Source organism: Mus pahari, chromosome 5 (assembly GCF_900095145.1).
Source record: "Mus pahari chromosome 5, PAHARI_EIJ_v1.1, whole genome shotgun sequence".
NCBI classification, from domain to species: Eukaryota; Metazoa; Chordata; class Mammalia; order Rodentia; family Muridae; genus Mus; species Mus pahari.
The window spans coordinates 138,105,326-138,126,739 of NC_034594.1; the positions used below are offsets into that span (position 1 = coordinate 138,105,326).

The 21,414-nt window shown below is 38.9% G+C and overlaps 1 protein-coding gene across 1 annotated transcript; it reads left to right on the top strand.

The window, feature by feature from the left end:
* Positions 1 to 177: 177 nt before the first annotated feature.
* Mpc2 (mitochondrial pyruvate carrier 2) lies at positions 178 to 21,112 on the top strand. The gene is made up of 5 exons (XM_021198134.2): positions 178 to 492; positions 14,686 to 14,726; positions 18,111 to 18,195; positions 19,364 to 19,475; positions 20,880 to 21,112. The coding sequence occupies exons 1-5, from the start codon at positions 384 to 386 to the stop codon at positions 20,914 to 20,916; spliced, it is 384 nt and encodes a 127-aa protein (XP_021053793.1). The 5' UTR covers positions 178 to 383; the 3' UTR covers positions 20,917 to 21,112.
* The last annotated feature ends 302 nt before the right edge of the window (positions 21,113 to 21,414 follow it).

The window sequence follows — 21,414 nt, forward strand, 5'->3', positions numbered from 1 at the left end:
ACGCCTCTTCCGCTCTGTGAGGCCAGCCAATTAGAGCAGGCTATTAAGCTTGCGCAACGCCTCGCCCGCCCAGCGCTAGCGGCCCCAGCGCGGCGACCTCTAAAGCACCTGTTGCCATGACTCCTCCTCCACTGTCTCCCCCACCCGCTCGCGGGAGGCGGGCTGGGGCGGGCTTTTTCTGAGCTCCGCCCCCTGAGCCTTTGCGGGACTCGGCCTCTAGGTGCTTCACCTCCGGCTGGCAGAGCCGGGGAAGGGCACCCTAGGGCAGAGGCGGACGCCCCAGCGCTGTAGAGAGAAAGTGACGAGCCGCCCTTCGTTGTCAGCCAGGAACGCGGACACAGCGGCGCTCCCACCCTGCTGCTGTCGATCCCTAGGCCGCCGCGATGGCAGCTGCCGGCGCCCGAGGCCTGCGGGCCACCTATCACCGACTCATGGATAAAGTGGAGTTGTTGCTGCCAAAGAAATTGAGGCCGCTGTACAACCACCCGGCAGGTAATGAATCCTGAACGGCTCGCACCGAGATCGTTCCCCTCCCTCCGAAACCGGGACATTAGAGGCCCTGTGACAGTTGAGTTGCTACCGGAATCCCAGAGCCCTCGTCTCGTCCCCTGAATCCATCAATTCTCCTAGCCTTTCACCTTGTTTCATCTTAGGTCTCTTTCCAAAAACCGAGTATCTCCACCCGGTGCCCTTTTTGACTTTTGATGCCTTCGCTCCCTTAAACACTACTCACACTCCGGACCTCGCCTCCAGACTTGAACCTTACTTAACTCCTGAGAGCCCCGAAGGGGTCTTGGGCCACCATGAAACCCTCATTCTCCTCCCCTTTCTCCCTCCGTGAATTTCTAACGCCCACGTGGGGTAGGGCTGAAAAGGTGTCTGGTCTCAGCAGAGGGTTTGGAATAAAGGTCATACTTTAGTTCCTCTTGGCAGAGGTCTGCTGAAGTGAGCCCTCCCCAAAATTGGACGCTCCCCACCCCCATCCCCTTCCCCTTCCCGGTTCAGTCAATGTCATTCCTGGTTCCATAGACCCAGTATAATAAGCCAGTCATTATGCAATCACTGACCAGGTTCTAACTGTGTTTTATGTGGGCAGATATGAATACAGTTCTGTTCTACCGCTCACCAAGATGTGACCTTGAGCAAAATTCTATACCTCTGTCTTCATTCATACAACATGTATTCAGTGTGAAAATCAAAAATAACATATGCTTGATTCTTTGATGATGTTAGCTGTCACAAGTACTGGATAAGAATTCTTGTAGTTAAAAATAATTCTTTAAGAAACTGGAAGGCCCCTGTCCCTCTAGCTCTTTATTATAGTTACTAAATTGATTTATTTCTAATACAAAATGGGTGATAGTAATACTTGGGTGAGGACTAAAATCTGATTATATTATGAAGTCTTTCAAGCATAAAATTGAGCGAATAGAAAATTTTACTCACAATGGAAAAATTGAGTTGCTAACAAAAAAGTGAACTTTGCCTTTACATAGATTAAATCCATAGTCTATAATTGATATTAGAAAGGTTTAGTTCTGTTTGTTTGTTTTTTGAGACGGCATCTCTGTATAGTCCATGCTGTCCTGGAATTCACTCTGTAGACCAGGCTGTCCTCAAACTCAGAAATCCACCTGCCTCTGCCTCCCAAGTGCTGGGATTAAAGGTGTGGTCCACCAGTGCCCAGTGAAAGGTTTAAGAGATGAGACAGCTCTCTAGAGCCTGGGCTGGTTATTAAATCTGGTGTCCACTTTAATAACAGAATGGTCCATACCTCTGCATAACAGTAATTTTAACACTTAATGGCATTACTGCAGCATGAAAATCATTATAAAACTTGTTTTTAAGGAACTTTATTGATGAAGTTTGTTTACTTATTAGTTTTTACATTTTTCTGTTTTGTTAAGTTTTATGGCAGAGATTTTTCAGAAGATAAAATTTGACAACTATGTAATGATCAGAATGTTACAAAATCAACTGAGGTCTGTGGCAATTCTTGCCCTCCAGCTTTGGAATGAGGACAGTGTAGAGCAGGCCCAGTTTTAAAGTACTTAAGCTAACAGGGAATTGAAAAGTAGTCTTTTTTGATGTTTTTCAAGACCCTGGCTTTTAGCCACTTGTAATTATTGTTTATAGTACTTAAACTGTAGAAGTACTTTGTGTGTTTCATCCAGAAGTCTTTGGGTTACTTCTGTTTTAAATTTGATGAAAGGAACACAGAGTTGGAAGACAGAGGTAGGTTAAGTCTTGACTTTGATTGTATGACTTTGGCTTTAACGAATGCCCCAAACCTTAGGAATCTCTTTGTTTGGTTAGTTGGTTGTTATTTGTTTTGGGTTTTGTTTTGGGTTTGGTTTGGTTTTCAAGGCAGGATATCTTTGTGCAGCCCTGACTGTCCTGGAACTAGCTCTGTAGACCAGGATGTCTTCAAACTCAGAGATCTGCCTACCTCTCCCTCCTGAGTGCTGTGATTGAAAATGTGAGCCCTTGAGCCAGGCATGGTGGCGAACTGCTTTATTCCTAGCACTCGGGAGGCAGAAGCAGGCGGATTTGAGTTTGAGGCCAGCCTGGTCTGCAGAGTGAGTTCCAGGACACCCAGGACTACACAGAGAAACCCTGTCTCGAAAAACCTAAAAAAAGGTGAGCCCTCACTGCCTGGGTGGAAATCTTTTAAAATTAAGAATGATTGTGAAAATTAAATGATTGTATTATCTGTAAGACATGTACAAAAGTATTTGTTTTACAAATCAGAACGAACTTTCTCTTCCAAATAAAGGGTTTAGGGCTTTTGTTGTTGTTATTGCATTGTTTGTTTGTTTGTTTGTTTTTGAGACAAGATCCCTTCTATCCCAGGTTGACCTTGAACTTGAAGTTGAGGTCTTGTTCGTTGCTGTTTATTTTGCTTTTTTAAAATTAGATCTTTACTGGGATGGTGGCATACTTCTTTAATCCCAGTACTCAAGATGCAGAAGCAAGCAGATCTCTGTGAATTTGAGTTCCAGGATAGCCAAGGCTGTGAAACGGGAAAACAAACAAACAAACAAACAAAAAAACCCTGTCTCCAATTAGAAAGAATAGATCTTATTACATTCTCCTGGCTGACTTTAAACTTGCTATATAGAGCAGTCTGACGTCAAACTCAAGAGAAATTGTCCTGCCTTGGCTTCCCAACTGCTAGAATTAAAGGTGCATACCACTGGGACCAGACACCTTATGTTTTCAGATCTGTCACTGAATCTAGAGCTCGTCAGTTCACCTAGGCTGGCTTGCCATTGAGCAGCAGGGATCGACTTGTCTACACTCTCAGTGATAGAGTTAAAGACAGGCACCAGTGTTCCTTACTTATGTGGTACTGGGAATAGAACCAGAGGCTCCGTACATGTTAAGCAAGAACTCAATAACCAAGCTACATCTCTAGCAATTAAGTTTTTGAATAATAAGTAAAGATGCCTGTACTGGTTAATTTTGTGTCAACTTGACACAGCTGGAGTTATCACTGAGAAAGGAGCTTTAGTTAAGGAAATGCCTACATGAGATCCAGCTGTAAAGTATTTTCTCAATTAGTGATCAAGGGGGAAAGGCCCCTTGTGGGTGGTGCCATCTCTGGGCTGGTAGTCTTGGTTCTATAAGAGAGCAGGCTGAGCAAGCCAGGGGAAGCAAGCCAGTAAAGAACATCCCTGCATGGCCTCTGCATCAGTTCTGCTTCCTGACCTGCTTGAGTTCCAGTCCTGACTTCCTTGGTGATGAACAGCAGTATGGAAATGTAAGCAGAATAAACCCTTTCTTCCCCAACTTGCTTCTTGGTCAAGGTGTTTGTGCAGGAATAGAAACCCTGACTAAGACAATGCCTATCACTAAAAACATATTTGTGATTGAAAAGTTGTAAGCCCAGCAATTTGAACAAAAATCTGAGAAAACAGATTATCGGCCTACTCCTTACCCAGAACGAATAGTCCCTGTGGATACTATTATACTTTAGTGTTTGGTATTGAATAACCTTCTAAGCATTAGACTACATTCATATACAGGGTTCTATTAAAAAGTTATGAAAGGTTAGAATATTAGCACTCAGAAAGTATATGTTGCCTATTATAAAATTTTAAATTTATTTTTTGTCATTGACAAATATTTCTAAAGAGGTAGCAAGAATATATTCTATTCAGATATTTATGTAGTTGGAATACTATGTGACCTGGAATTTTGAGGCCATTGTTTTGCTTGTGTAAATCATGTGCTGTGATATAGAATGATTGCCTCTATAGGAAAATAATAAAAACTAATAATAACTAAACTAGATTCCTAGACAAGTTCCTCAACTCATATAAGGGGTATCATTTAACCCACCGTCTAGCTAACTATATAGAAAACATATTGCTCCAAACAAGCCAGTTGTATAACTATGCTCTAGGCATTTGCCAGATCATAACATTAAAGGTAAGTTGCACAATGTTTACTTAATGTTTAGTTGTCCATATGGTTTGAATGTCCTTTAACTCTCTAAATATTAATCCTCATTGTAAGGCATTAAGTAACTGAAAATATAATAAGTCAAAGGTGTTTGGAGGTAGAAACTTTGGCAAGTAATTAGAAAGAAGTAAATTGGGCTGGTGAGATGGCTCAGTGGGTAAGAGCACCCGACTGCTCTTCCGAAGGTCCAGAGTTCAAATCCCAGCAACCATGTGGTGGCTTACAACCATCCCTAACAAGATCTGACTCCCTCTTCTGGAGTGTCTGAAGACAGCTACAGTGTACTTACATATAATAAATAAATGAATCTTTAAAAAAAAAAAAAAAGTAAATTCCTTAGGGTAAAGTGCCTATGACTGAGTCCTAGTGACTTTGGGACAGAGACCATGCATATACCTAAACATATCCTTTCCCCTCTTACTGCCCTACCTCAGATCTCTGTCAGCAAGAAGACCATCACTAAAAGGCCTTAGTCTGACTTCTCTCTACTCATGAGCCAAACAGTGGGTTCTGGGAACTAGATCTGGTCCATTCTGACAGCAACAAGTACTCTTAACCACTGAGCCATCTACCCAACCCCAGATGGTTCTCACCAAGTATTGGCCTTAGACATTTCATTGTAATAATGGAACATGGATGAATACAGCTGAGGAAAAACACTGCTAATTTTAAAAGCATTCTTTTGTTTTGTTTTTCAAGACAGGGTTTCTCTGTGTAGCCCTGCTGTCCTGGAACTAACTCTGTAGACCAGGCTGGCCTCGAACTCAGAAATCCACCTGCCTCTGCCTCCCAAGAGCTGGGATTAAAGGCTTGGGCCACCAATGCCAGGTAGAAAGCATTCTTTAAAAAAAAAAAATAAGGTGTATCATCCCAAAAGATGCATAATATAAAATACCAGTATTCATAATCCTGATCTTAGTGTTAAGTCAGAACCAGTTTTAGTGCAATTAAAGTTTTAGTACAGTCAGTAATGGTGTCAAATACCAACTTTAACATTATGAGGTTGTGTGTGTAGTTGGCCAAATGATATCATATATATTGTGTAAGTCTTGTATAGTATGTGGAACTAAGAGGGATATTGAAAAGTGAAGAGAGTAAAAGATGAGACATAGTTGATTCATGGATAGTAAACAATATTAGAGAAGTTCTGATATTCTGCTGAATTCTAGAACAACTGCAGATAACAGTTATATACATTATACACACAGGTTTAGATTTCTTTTTTATTTTACTTTTTTTTTTTTTAACACAATGTCATATAGACCAGTTTGGACTTGCTATGTAGCTGGGTACAGCTGGCCTTGAACTGATCCTCCCACCTCTGCCAACTGAGAGCTGCACATAAACAAAGAAATAATGACAAATCCCAGACAGGCCCAGAAAATAATGCCTGTACTCCAGCCCTCGGGAGATACAGGGAAGAGGACTGAGTGTTGCTGCAGTTTAAAAAGCTGAGAAAAGGAAAGCCACAGTAGAGAATGGTGTGGAAGGAATGAGAAGAGGTAGTGATCTTTGTGACCTTCCAATATTCAGTAAGAAATTTTATTCTTCACTTCACTACAGTGAATACCAGTTCAGTGTTTGTAAGTGTATGTGTGCATATGCTTTTCCAAGAAGGAAGTCTTTTTATAGTAGGAAGAATCATACATACATACATACATACATACATACATACATACATATAGCCTATGTTCTGGACAGAATTCATTTATTCCACTGATGACAATTACTCCCAGCTGAAAAAAATTTAGGAAATAAAATTTAGTTTATAAAAGTACAATCAACCTAGCTGGATATAGTTGTGTACCCCTATAATCCCAACACTCAGGAGGAAGAGGCAAACAGATCTCTGGGAGTTCTGGGCCAGCCAGGTTTGCTAGTGAGTTCGGGGGCAACCAGAGCTACATAGTGAGGTCCTGTCACAGAAAACCAAATAATGGAGGGGAAAAAAAAAAGAGGAGAAAAGGTACATCAATCTGCCTGGCATGGTGATACAAACCTGTAAGCCTCTTCCAGAGGCTGAGGCAGAACATCACCCCACGTTCAAGGCCAACCTGAACTGAGCTGTTTGTTCTTGAACTATATGATGAGACCCCAGTCTCAGAAAAAAACAAAAAGTAAAAACAAACAAAAAAGGAACTGGGTAAGGTGGCTCTGCAGGCAAACCTGAGTTTGATCCCTGAGACTCGCACAGTATGAAAGAACTGACTCTCAGACATTGTTCTCTGACTTCGTGTCTACTGCATGTAGGGACCACTCCCTCAGACCCACTAAATAAATAATGAGTAATACATGTAAAAAAGAAAAATAATTATTTTGCTGTATACTGTATTTCCTTTATCCTTAAATAGATCATAATTTTAAATATACATAGAATACTATCTGGTATTTCTAAATTATCAATTTTTGCTGCCTTTTCTACCTTTACGAGTAATAAAGTCTTAAGAAAAGAAGGTGAAAATGTATTGTTAAATTCTTTGTCTAAAAGTGTTCATTTCTCTCTGAGAATATCATGTCTCTTGTTGAACTATAAATGGAATTTTTATAAGGTGATTTTTAAAATTAATTTCCACTTAATTATTTCAATAATAGTGAATATTAACAGCTACTCTATCAATTTACACTTCTGTTTATCCTGACACTAAGGTGGTAATATAATCATATTAGACATTATAATTATCATTTTTATGTTTTCCTGTGAGAATAACTATAATTGTATATAGCCTAACCCTGTTTTTTTCAGTCTTAATAATGCATTGGCATTGTTACCATTTGAGTAATGTCTACATCTAAGTTATTTATTTCACTAATGTTTTTAGATCCAGTGACAACTTCTGTATCTGAATTCATATATTATCTGCATTTATTCACTATATGAATAAATCTGAAGATAAAACAAATTAGTTGAGAACAAATAAAAGGGAAAACTAAGTTTTCTTTGAAACCTTTATAGTTATATTATTTGGGCCCCACTCCCACCAGAGACAGGGTCTCGCTACATAGTCCTAGATAGCCTAGAAATCTCTGGGTAGGCCAGGAAATCGATTTCTTAGAAGTCTACCTACTTCTGCTTCCTTATTGCTGGAATTTCAAGCATATATGACTATACCCAGCCCTCCTTTTCTTTTTTAAAACTTGAAAACAAAGTAAAAATATAAAACAAAAGCAAGCTACTTTGTGGTAGAGGTCATACCTGTAATCCCATTTGTGGTAGTTTGAATATGCATAACCCAGGGAGTTGAACTGTTGGGAGGTGTGGTCTTGTTGGAGTATTGTAGCCTTCTTACAAGAAGTATGTCACTGTGGGGTGGACTTTGAGACTCTTCTCCTAACCATGTGGGAGTCAGTCTGTTCCTGGCTTCCTTTGGATGAAGATGTAGAGCTCTCAGCTCCTCCAGTGCTGTGCCTACCTGGAGGCTACCATGCTTCCCCACCTTGATGATAATGGACTGAACCTCTGACCCTGTAAGGTAGCCCCAATTAAATGTTGTCCTTTACAAGAACGGCTTGGTCACAGTGTCTCTTGACAGCAGTAGAAACCCTAAGACACTATTCTTTGGGCGACCAAGGCCAGAGGAAAGCAATCAGTTCATAGTCAGCCTAGGCTACTTGGAGAATTACAAGCCAATGTGGGCTACGGAGTGAGACAGTCCCCAGGCCCCTACCCCATCTCAAAGATAAAACACAAAACAAAAACAGCTACTTGTTTATATTTACAATTATCCAACTCTAATTATCCTGATATTAACTTGTCCATTGCCTTCAAGTACCTCAGAAAAATAGCAATTTATAATCTTGCATATATGCTACTAATATTTTTTGCTTAGTACTTAAAACTTATTAAACTCATTTAAAGTTTGTTTTCATCTTTTAAAATTATCACTAATTAGGGCTGGAGAGATGTCTCAACACTTAAAAATACTTGCTGGTTTTGCAGATGAACTAGGTTTAGTTCTGGTTCCTAGTACTCAGTAGCTCATAGCCATCTGTAACTCCAGCTTCAGGGGATCTGATACCATCTTCTGGCCCCCATGGGAACCAGTCATAAACATGATACAGATACATACAGGCAAAATAGTCATAACATTAAATAAATGTATTTTTTTCACCAGTTAAAATGTCTTTCTTGTCCAAAGTCCTGGTCACTTAATTTCATGTTTGAAGGAGGGTTTTTGTTTGTTTGGTTGGTTGGTTGGTTGATTTGGTTGTTTGGTTCTGTTGGCATTTGTGCAGTTACATTTTTATAAACTGTTGCCTAGCTTGGAACATTTGAGTAAATTAGTTACTAGGTAAACCTACTGGAAAACTTTATATTCATTAACTCAAATGTTCAACCATGTAAACTTTCAAAGAAGCCAAGAAGGACCTTACTCAGAAAACAATTTGGGGACAGCAATAGAATAAACAGTTTTGACGTGGTAGGGGCTGGGAGAATCCAGAACAATTCAAAGAAAATATAGACACCTCTTCACCCAGAGACTGAGAAGGTACACTTTCTTGAGTAATGAAACCAAGCTTCAAGCAATAATAAAACCAAACTAAGAAATTTATACAGACTATGATCCAGGGTCCATGTATGTCAAAGAAAAATGATTCCTCCCCTACTCACTCTAAATGAAATTACAGGGATCTGATTCTGGGCTTGGAACAGGCTCCATGGTCTAAGAACAGCTTGTTAGTAAAAGTCTAGTAAAATCATGAAGGAAGCCTATGCTGCTGAAAATGAGGAGACAGTGATTCTGGCCTTGAGAGTAAAGCAATGTCAGGGTCCTTCTCTGTCAAGCTTACTAAAGTTTGAATATGTTTGATAAAGCTTCAATTCTGGGCATGCATAGTTAAGCCCAGTGTAGAAGACAGTAAAATATATGAGCTGTTTTGGTTGTTCAGAGAAGCATTTAGCTTAAACTGGAGATGCTAAAGAAAGTTTACTTGATAACCTGGAACCAAAAACAAGGTTTTGAGGGATGGATGGCGGTTAAGGGTTAAGAGGAGGATGTTAGGGTGGAGCTACTGAGTGGTTCTTTGCTGGTGCAGCTGGTTTGTGCATTCAAATGTTTAACAGCATCCAGGTCTCTTTGCCCACGAGAGGGCACTGGTAGCAACAGCAGAAGCAATACCACTGTAACCACCTATTTGTGGCAATTGTTTACTTGGTTCCTATCTCCTGCACCTCTAATCCCAATAGTCACACAGATGAAACCAAAGCAGGAGGAACCTGCGTTCAGAATCTAAGGTATATACAAAGCCATGTCTCAAAAATATTTTTTCTTTTAAATCATGGTTTTTCTTAGTATAATTTATCATAAAAATCCACTTGGATCCCTACCAACTGCTAATGAATACTGGGATGTGCTGGAATTACAGGCTTGCTGGTACCACACAACACTACATTGGTGTAGTCCTTCAATAATTCTACTTCTTTCTCCTCACTCCCCTTCTGTTTTTGAGACAGGGTCTCCCTACTGTCCTAGAATTCAGTTTGTAGACCTCAAACTCAAAGAGATCAACCTGCCTCTGGGATTAAAGGGCTGCACCACCACACCCAGCTCTCTTCCTGTGGGTTTTTTTTTTGGGGGGGGCGATATTTTGTTTGAATTAGAACTTATTGATCCATGCCGGGCGTGGTGGCGCACGCCTTTAATCCCAGCACTTGGTAGGCAGAGGCAGGCGGATTTCTGAGTTCGAGGCCAGCCTGGTCTACAAAGTGAGTTCCAGGACAGCCAGGGCTATGCAGAGAAACCCTGCCTCGAAAAACCTAAAAAAAATAAAAAACTCATTGATCCTCCTGCCTCAGCCTCCCAGTGCTGGTACTACAAACATGTACCACTTAGTCTTTAAAGAGTTTTGTTTCTAGTTTTGCTCAAGGTAGGAAGAGAGGGACTGGCTGTGATCAGAATTCCTATTCAATTAGAAAGCATCAAAAATGAACCCTTTGGTAGTTTCAATTCTCTCAACAACCATTTTAGCACTGTCTACAAATTTGTTCCACAGTTTAGACTATAAATAGTCCCCTATAAGGTTTATGGGGAAAATGTAAAAATAATTTGATATGAGATACCTAGGAAAATAAAGCTTAGCATTATAATTATACTCACAAAGACATGATCTGTGATCTTCAAGTGTTCGGAGAATTCTAAAAATGATACCCTAGGATTAGATTGCAGTATAAACTACTACCATGTGCAACACACACACACACACACACACACACACACACACACACAGCTAAACCAGACTCACCAATATCTAATGCCAAGCTCACGGAAACAGTTTATGTCATTCTTAAGTATCTTGCTGGGTGAGTTCCAGGACTCTGTATACTTTTGGTTTTCTCTAAATTACATAAGGCATTAAGTTAGATAGTTGTTGCTCTACTTTGTTTGGGGGCCAACTTCAAGAAAAATACATGTTTATTCAATGCAGATGAAAAAGACTGAGTCTTAAAATATAAACCAATGAATCTCCTGGGTACTAGAATTATAAGAAGTGCACTACTACACATAGCTTCCAAGTATTGTCAGTCCATAGTTGGGTGGATCTGAAGATGATGGAAGCCACAGATAAGGAGAGCCAAGTAAGCCGGGCGTGGTGGTGCACACCTTTAATCCCAACACTCGGGAGGCAGAGGCAGGCGGACTTCTGAATTCGAGGCCAGCCTAGTCTACAAAGTGAGTTCCAGGACGGCCAGGGCTACACAGAGAAACCCTGTCTCGAAAAGAGAAATAAATAAATAGATAGATAGATAGATAGATAGATAGATAGATAGATAGATAGATAGATAGATAGATAGATAAAAGGAGAGCCAAGTATAATTTAAAAATTGTGTATGTGTACATATATATCTATTTTATGCATATATGCTTCCTTATTCATTATAGTAACATAAGTAATATAAACTATTTTGCATTATGCTGGCTAACTTTCCTTTAATACTATTCATGCAAGTATGCAGCTACTTGATAATCTTCATAGGTAAGTAGATAAGCAGCTAACTGTTTAAAGTGTACTGTGGAAGGCTAAGTAAGCATGGTACTGTAATCCCAGCATGCACTTGGTGAGGCAGGCAGATTTTGTGAGTTCCAGGCCAGCCACAGCTACACAGTAAGACCTTATCTCAAAACCAAAAATCAAAAGAGGAAGAGGCCAAGAGTATTGCTGCAAGCTTGAACACACACTGGTGGGATTTGTAGTGCGACTTTGTCTCAAAATCCTAAAGTAAAATACATTGTGGTAGGTTTTTAAATATCCTGTATTAAAAATCTTATTGAATTGGTTAATTTAACTGTAAGAATAATGAGAATTAGTCTGAGATATAAAAAGAATCAAGGACTATGTTAAACTGGAAAAGTAGTCCAGGGTCCCTGCCACTTAATGTTAAAGGCAAGTGATAGCCCAGCTTCCTAAGCTGTGACTCACAACCCTCTGTTTGGTTATGTAACTGAATTTGGGAGCAGTAGAAACTTTGTCAGCAGTAAAAGTTTCTGAACATGTAACAACAAAAGCTTAACTCAAGCTTAAATATGGAGGAGTTGTAGAGATGGCTTAGCAGTTCAGAGCACTGGCTGGGGTTGGAGAGATGGCTCAGTGGTTAAGAATACTGACTGCTCTTCCAGAGGTCCTGAGTTCAATTGTGAGCAACCATGTAGTGGCTTACAACCATCTGTAGTGGGATAAGATGCCCTCTTCTGGTGTGTCTAAAGGCAGCTACAGTGTATTCATATAAATAAAACAAATAAATCTTAAAAAAAAAAAAAAACCACTGGCCATTCTTCCAGAGGAAGATTCCCAGCACCTACATAGTGGCTTACAACTGAAACTCCAGCTCCATGGGGTCCAGCACCCTCTTCTAACCTCCTCCGCAGCCAGGCACACAAGTGATACACAGACATACACATGAGCAAAGCACTCATATAAATCAAGTCAAATACATCGTGAACTAAGGTGTTTCTGATAGTACTTACCCTTGGAATAATGCACAATTTCACTACAACTTCAGTTCTGAACACTAAGTATACACTATGTGCTGGGCATACAGTCAACACAATATCAGCAAGTACTGCCTGAAACATCTCACTCAATAAGACTATTGTATGTTATAAATTGCATTATTTTACTGTATATACAAAGTACAAAGCTCTTACAGAAATATGGTTTAATTACAAAAAGGTTTTGAATATTTTTTTAAAGATTTATATATGTGAGTACACTGTTGCTCTCTTCAGACACACTAGAAGAGGGCATCAGATCCCATTACAAATGGTTGTGAGCACCATGGGTTGCTGGAAATTGAACTCAGGACCTCTGGAAGAGCAGTGTTCTTAACCACTGAGCCATATATCCAGCCAGTTTTGAATATTTTTACCTTTTTTTGCTCTGCATGTAAGCACCAAATTCATATATCTTTGTATTGGATTGTCAGAATGTTTGATAATTAAAAATTACTGAGTAGTGGAAAGGTAGTTCATGATTTAAAAGAATTTGTTGCTCTTCCAGAGGTCCAGAAATCTGTTCCCAGCACCCACATCAGGTAGCTCACAACAACCTGTAACTCTAGTTTCAAAGGATCTGATGAATCTCTGTGAGTTCAAGGCCAGCCTGATCTATTCCAGGCCCTTACTCAAAAAATTATCCTTATAAAGTAGAATATTAAGGTAGTAGTAATAGACATGGGCATCAATTTTATTTTTAACCTTGAATTTGTTTATAAATCACTATTTTTATATTAGGTTGCATAATGAAATAAGCATCCCAGGAATGGTGGGACATGCCTGTAGTCTCAGTGTTACCTCCAGGACAGCCTGAGCTGCAGTTTAACAAGAACGTGTTTCAAAAAAAGAAAAAAGAAGTAGATGTATTTTGTTGATCCCATGTATAAGAAAGAGCATATGTAATATTAAGTATTCCAGTATATAACTAAACTTGGCAAACTTAGTTAACATTTTAAGGTCCCCGGACAAAATCTGTCATCTCTTACCCTACCACATATCCTTTGACGTAAAAAGTGTTGTCTGTGGATCTAGTACAGGACACTAGTTAAAGAGTTAAAACTTGCATCCTACTTACTGCTGCTCACCAGGTGCATTTCTTGAGTGAATCCTACAGCTTCTCTGAGTTCCTCCCCCTCTGGATGTCATGCTTCTCAGATTCTAGGTTATCCAAGAAAAACAATTTTCTTTGTTTTTGAGAAAGGCTCTTACTGTGTAGCCCAGACTGACCTCAAACTCAACAAGTAGTCCATGCTGACAATGAACTCACAGTATATACCTGCCTCCCCTCAGCCTTTCAAGTGATGAGATTCTAGGTATGAATCACCTCACACAGGCCAGCATTCATTCCAACACTTCAGATATTCATTTGACACTTTTAACAAAGCAGATAAGTGCCAGACTGACTAAAACAAGGACCTTGCTACTAAGGAACCTTTGAGACCCTGTATCAAAATAGACATTAGATGTATGTGTGTGTGTATTTGTATTTGTGGGTATGTGTGGGGGCGTGTGTGCATGTGAGAAATAATGTATAATCTATGTTTATGTTGAAATAAATAAAATAGAATATACAGAATTTTTGCAAGACCTCTTAATAGGTATATATGATAAATTATCATTTATAGCTACAGGTTTTAATAAAAAGAATGAACATTACTAAAGCTTATGTAAATAAAATTTTATAATTTGATATTTCCTCTAAAGATTGTGACTAAACTAAAATTAAGTTTCTGTTCAAAATAAAGCACTGGGAAAGATTTCCAGAACTATCTCCATTATTTCTTTAGCTTGTTTTTTTAAGATTTATTCTATTTATATAGATTTGCTTATGTCCATGTGGGCTATTTATACAGTACAGTGCCTACAGAGGTCAGAAGAGGACATTTAGAACTGGAGTTGCAGATGGTTTTGGCCCACTTGATATTGGTGCTCAGGACTGAACTCAGGTCTCTCTGTAAATGCAGCATGTGCTCTTAACTGCTGGACTATCCTTCCAGTCCCACCTTAGCTTGTGCCACAACACCCAGCTCACCTTAGCTTATTTTTAATATTATAAATACAAATAGTTGGCAAAAATATTAAAAAACACATAGAAGAGTGATACTATATTTTTGTCCCTTCCTAAATCTTAATACAAAGTGTATAGAAAGCAGAGTAGAATTTTAGCTAATAAAGGAATGCATATAATACATTGGAATATTTCTCAATTTTTCTTTCTTTTATATTTCAGGCCCCAGAACAGTTTTTTTCTGGGCTCCGATAATGAAATGGGTAAGTCTTGGTTTTAATAGGAGTTACTTAAAATAATTAATTCCTTAATATAAATTTACTAATTTAAAATAGATTTTATGAAGGCTGTATACTACCTACCTTTCTCTACACTATTAATTTATCAGAAATGGCTTTTTTTTTTTAAACCCTGGATGTCCTGGAGCTTACTCGTGTACACCTCGAATTTACAGAGATACACCTGCTACTGCCTCTTGAGTGCTGGGATTAAAGGCATCTTTCACTACCACCGAGCCTAAATTTTTAACAAAACATACAGAGTCATGCAAGGTGGTATACCCTATTACCCCAGGACTTGACTGACGGAGATAGGGAGGTAGGAAAGGGTTTAGGTCTGTCCTTTGGCTATATAGAGAATTTGAAGCCAGCCTAAAGTGTATATGACTATGCCTAATATATGTATTACATAAAAGCATTCAGTGTAAGTGATAGAGCTTATGACTTTTAGCTCCAAGATTAATAATAATGTTACTATAATATATAGTCTATGTGTATATATAATATATATCAATCTAGTGGCTATAGCAATGATTTATAGCAAATCATTGAATTTATATTGAAAAGGATCTGTTTGAAACTTTTTACAAAATCTTCAGGCCCCATCACATATCTGCTTACTTAGTCTGAAAAGAATCCAGGGTTAGAGCCCAATAAGCTGTTTTAATACCCTCTCCAGGTGATTCTAGTGTCCTCCAAGTTTGAAAACTGCTGGTCTTTGAGCTTTAATATGACAAAATGCATATAAAATTACTACCTTAATCGGTTTTGCTTTTGTATTTTAAATGTACATCCTAGTAATGTTCATTGCTTCATCATATAGCCAGTCTGCAAAGACTTTGCATCTTGGAGACTTTGGGATCATACACAATCCCCTACTTGCTGTTCTTTCTCTTAAAATACCATTCTACTTCTTGGTTGTGTCTGTGAGTTTGACTGTTCTAGGTACCTCATAGAAGTGGAATCATGCAATATTTTTTAAAGATTTTTTAAAAAAAATATCTATGTCTCTGTGCATGTATCTGTACATGTTGCTGATGCCTGAGGAAACCAACGAGTGTGGCAGATTCTCTGAAGCCGGAGTTAGAGGCATTTGTGAGCTACCCAGCATGGGTGCTAGGAGCCTAACTTTAATCCTCTGCAGGAGTAACAAGGACTCTTAACTGCTGAGACATCTCTCCAGGCCCACAGAGTCATGCAATGTTTATGACTGCTGTGTGCTCTCCAGGTTATTGCATGTCAGAAGTTGCTTATTCTGTAGCTGAATAATAGCCACTGTGTTGCTGGCTGTAGGGTTGGATGCTTGCTGCTTGAAAGCCAGTACTGTGGAGCTGAGAGTTGGTGGGAAAGAAATAAGGTTTATTGAAGGACTGGCAACTTGGAAGACAGGGGAGGCTTTTATGCTGCTACCTCTGACCTCCATCCTGCTCCATCCCTCCAAAAAAAAGCGTTGGGAACTGGGTGTAAGAAAGGGCTTTTAGCACTCGTATGGTTGCACAAACCTTTAATCCCAGTACTCAAGAGACAGGCAGTCAGATTAGTTCAAAGGCAACCTATTCTACATAGAAAATGATAATTTAAAAGTGGGGTGTTTTTAGAAGGATGCACAGAGGAGAGTTGCAAAAATCAAACATGCTGGGCAGAGCCCTTATCATTTATAGCATTTGTCTCCCTTTTTTTTTTTTTTTTTTTTTTTCCTCTTTTCTCATCTGGGTGTAATATTGTAATGGACCTTTAACCTCCTGAAGATCTTTAAACAGAATTATTTAATTTTATTTTGTTGATGTGCAGTACCAGAGATTGATCCCAGGGCCTACGTGTGCTAGGCAAGTGGTGTACTAGCACCGAGGTGCATCCCCAGCCTAGCACACTAACCCTTGTTGAAGCTCAGCAGTTTACATGTTTTATGTTAGCCAGTGCATAAACTAAAGAATATGGAGAGGCAGTTACATATTTGGGAGTAATTTTAACGTTATCAAATGCTTTGGTTTGAGTTTTTATTTTGGTTTGGTTTGGTTTATAGTACTAAGAATTAAACTCAGGGCCTCATGCATGGATGGGAGAAGTGCTTTATTATGGAGTTCCATCCTTTTTTACCTTTTGTTTTGAGATATTATCTCAGTAAACTGTCCAGATTTTCCTTGAAGTTTTGATCCTTAACCCTCTTTTAACGTCTTATTTTGGAATAGGATCTCACTAAGATACCTATGCTAACCTTTGGACTCACTCTGTGGTTATGACAGGCCTTTAACTTATGATCCTCCTCCCCTAAGCCCATACCTTGAATCACAGGTTTACACCAGCCCAGCTTATTACCAAGCTTTCTGAGTGATGCTGAAGTTAGGATATGTGTGGTGTGGTTCTATAAAAGACACTGAAGACATAGATAGCAGGAGTGGGGTGGAGGTGGAGAGACAGCTCAGTGGTTTAGAGCGCTTGCTTCTCTTGCACATACCTAGTTTCAATTCCCAGCATCTACACGATCTCGCTGCCAGTTGTAACTCCAGTTACATGGGTTCCAGTGCCCTTGTCTTGACTCTATGTGCACTGCACACAGATGGTACACCTGTGTACATGCTGGCAAAATGCTCATACCCACAAAAAATAAAAATAAAAAATTTTAAGGCACCAAGGAAGATATGGTCATGTGTACTTTAATATTAAAGAAAAATCATCTAGGGCCAGTAAGAGCTCAGATGATAAAGGCTCCATTGGCTAATCCTAAATTCAATTTCTGGAACTCACTTGGTGTAAGAGAGAACTGACTCCCACAGCTTGTCCTGTGACTTCTACATATGCACCATGGTACATGTACATGCTCACAAAATAAGAACATTTCTAAAAATAGGGAAAAATCATCTAATAAACTAAGACTGAGTGAACTTTCCAGGTACTTTGTTGTTGTTGTTGTTGTTGTTGTTGTTTTTGAGACAGGGTTTCTCTGTATAGCCCTGGCTGTCCTGGAACTCACTTTGTAGACCAGGCTGGCCTCGAACTCAAAAATCCACCTGCCTCTGCCTCTGCCTCTGCCTCCCGAGTGTTGGGATTAAAGGTGTGCGCCACCACGCCAAGCTCTCCAGGTACTTTAAAAAACAAAAAAATATTGACAGAAAACATGAGAAAGTACTCCTAAATCTATGATGGGGGTTTTTTGTTTGTTTGGTTTGATTTGGTTTTTGGTTTTGTTGTTTATTTGGTGGGTTTTTGGGGGGAGGGCGGGGGTTCTTGCTGTGAATTTTCTTAATCGTATGGGCACTATTGTGATTATAGCTTTCATGTGGAAATTCACAAATACTTTATGTTTAATTTAAAATTAAAAATGATTGTCTCACTCCTGATGTTCCACCATATCTTAATGTATGTTTGCAGGGATTGGTATGTGCTGGATTAGCTGACATGGCCAGACCTGCAGAGAAACTCAGCACAGCTCAATCCACTGTGCTGATGGCTACAGGTAAATTAAACACTTCCATATTCTACTGTTGTGTAACTATTTCTGAGGAGATGTGAGAAAAAGTCTATGCACTACAGATAGGAGTTGGAACAACCAAAGTTCAGCTTAGTGAAACAATGAGTTTCTTGGAGTTAGTTATAGAAATAGGGGTAAGGAGTTACTTAAGGACCAGAAATGACTCAGATGGTTGCATCACAGAAAGCCTACCACAGCATGGTGACAGCCAGGAAACATGGAACTTGCTGCACAAACTGCAGGCAGCTTAACAGGTTAGAAAGTGTTTCTTCTAAGTAACTCAGTTAGTCTGAATATCTTCCAGGAAGCTTGGCTTGAGAGTTTTTCTCAGCAGTCTTTACTATTTATAATGAGCTTAAAGAGAGAGGGACTTGAGTGCCACTGGTCTGTTTTAGGAACTTCCTGATATTTTTAAATTTACTTCTTGAATTTTAACCAGCTTCTCTTCATACCATCACAAGTCCTTTTAAATTTATTATTGTTGAGAATTTCATACATGTTATAATGCTTTGATCAAGTCATCCCCCCACTATTTTTCTCTCTCAACAACAATAAGAGGAACATCCTGAGTCTTAACAAACTTACTTCTAAGATGGTTATCCTGAAAGAGATTGCTGTTACAATAACTACATACTAGCTGAAGCGATAGCTCTGCCTTTAAAGGCCAGTCTCACAACTGAAATTAACTACATACAACAAAACTCTCTTTGGTCTTACAGTCATTAATGATTTTATTTTTCGAATGTCAGCATACATATTTACTCACATATTATCCATCTTTAGGAAACCTACTGCATTATGGATAGCGTAGCCAGGAAGGCTGTTAGGAATAATTTTCTGCTTGAGATTTTGCTTTTCAGGTTTTTGAAATCTTTTGGAAAGATAGTATAGTTAATATGACTGGTTCCTAGCCAAGTCTCCTTTTAATGTAAGAACTGAGAATTTCATGTAATACTGAAAATTATATCATGAGAATTTTTATGTAATATATAATGCAGAAAAGTCTATACCTTTAAAAATGCTTTTTTTCACCCCACACTATGACTTTTCTTCCTGTATGTGCTGCTTATTGACTCTTCCTTTGCACTTAATGCTTTTCGTTGACTTAAAAAAAATCAAACTTTTAAGGAAAAAAAATGCTTTGTTTCAACAGGGTTTATTTGGTCAAGATACTCACTTGTAATTATACCAAAAAATTGGAGTTTGTTTGCTGTTAATTTCTTTGTGGGGTCAGCAGGAGCCTCTCAGCTGTTTCGGATTTGGAGGTAAGCCCAGGTGTTTCTAGAACTCGGTCAGAAGTCACCTCAGTGTTGTGTGTATCAAGTATTATGTTGATTAAATTGTGCATGAAGGAGAAGTGTGTTCTTTCTATCAAAGTGGAGAGTTACAAATAAGTTAAAAGCAGCTAAGCTTGTGTTACTTAGATTTTAGATCCAACAGTTTATTGTCTAAATGGGTTCTCATTTTTCATAGTCTCTCTCTCTCTCTCTCTCTCTCTCTCTCTCTCTCTCTCTCTCTCTCACTCACTCACACACACTCAATTGTATTAGCTAATTTTCTGTTGCTGATAAAATACCATACCATGACCAAAAGCAACTTGAACAAGAAAGAGTTTGCTTGGCTCACAATTCCAGGGGGCAGAGTCTATGATGGTGGGAAATCATGGCAATAGGAACAGCTTGGCTGCAGGAGTAGGTTGATCACATTTCCATTCACATATAAAAAGCAGAGAGTGGGCACAGGAAATGGAGTATGATTGTGAAATCTCAAAGCCAACCTTCAGTGACAATACTTTGTTCAGCAAGGCTTCATCTCTTAAAGGTTCTTTAACTTCCCAAACAGCACCACTCTGGGGACCAAGTGTTCAAATACATGAACCCTTGGACAGCAATTCTCATTTGGACCAGCACCACAACATATAAAACTCATGGTGTACTAAGTAAATTCCATCAGCATCCTTTTCACTTGCTTTCAACTATATGTAGTAAGTGAGCTTTAAATGTATGGGAATTTTATATAAATATTCATATTGGTCCAGGGTCTCTCAAGATTGAACATAAAGGACTGAAGGAATGGTGTGGCTGTTAGGAGTGCCAGTGGCTCTTTCTGAGAACTGAAATTTGACTCTCAGCACCTATATCCTGTGACTCACAACTGCCTGTAACTCCAAGCTCAGGAAATCCAGTTTCTGGTCTTTACAGAAACCTGTACACTTTTACATGCACACATAAACACATGCACACAATAATTATTTTTAAATAAAGAATGAAAATAGGTCAGTGGATGTGGCTCATATGTCCATTGCTTGCCTAGCATATGTGAGCCCTTGGATTGGACCCCATTCACTGGAATTTTTTTGTTTCTATTTGCTTTTGTTGTTTTGTTTTGTTTTGTTTTGTTTTTATTTCTGTTTGCTTTTGTTATTTTTTTGGAATTTTTTTAAGTGCATGTGTGTGTGATAAAAATTAAAATTTATATAAGAAACTTATACCATATAAATGGTTAAAATCTGAAACAGAGAACAGAAGCAAATGAACCCTTTGAGTAAATTTTCCTTCAGCCTGTTTCAGTAAGCTCCGTGGAAGATTATATTGACAGTGGGAAAGAAGTGCTTCTCATTCTCTGTACATGTTTTTATTGATAATGATTCATTTCTGTTTTCTTTATAGATATAATCAAGAACTCAAATCTAAAGGAATCCAGTAAGAGAGTTCCTGATCACCTAAACAGTCTAGATGTGGACAGAAACATTGGAACCTAGTGTATTTGATTACTGATAAGGTGATTGCTAACTGTTCTGATAACGTTCGAAAAGAAGGAAAACAAAATCTAACTGTAATTAAAAGCTAGCACTTAACTTCACAAAAAAATAAAGCAAACTTTTAGTACCAGTCTGTCTTTACATATGCCTCAAGGGACTTGCTTGTGGATGGCACCAACCTTGTTTTCTACCATTTGTCCATAATAAACCATTCTTGGTCATGCATACCCCCAGCTTCATCTTTCAGTTAACCAAAATGTAACCTCAAACACATACAAGCAAACATGGTCAAAGGGTTAGAAATCTGCTTACTAGTGTGGGGTGGCCAAGTGACTGCAAGTGGAAGAACGTAATGTCCAAGGGATGAAGGAGAGACAGTAGAATGACTGGCAAAATGGATTGAACTATTTTAAAACATTCTAACCAGACGGACATTCTTTCAT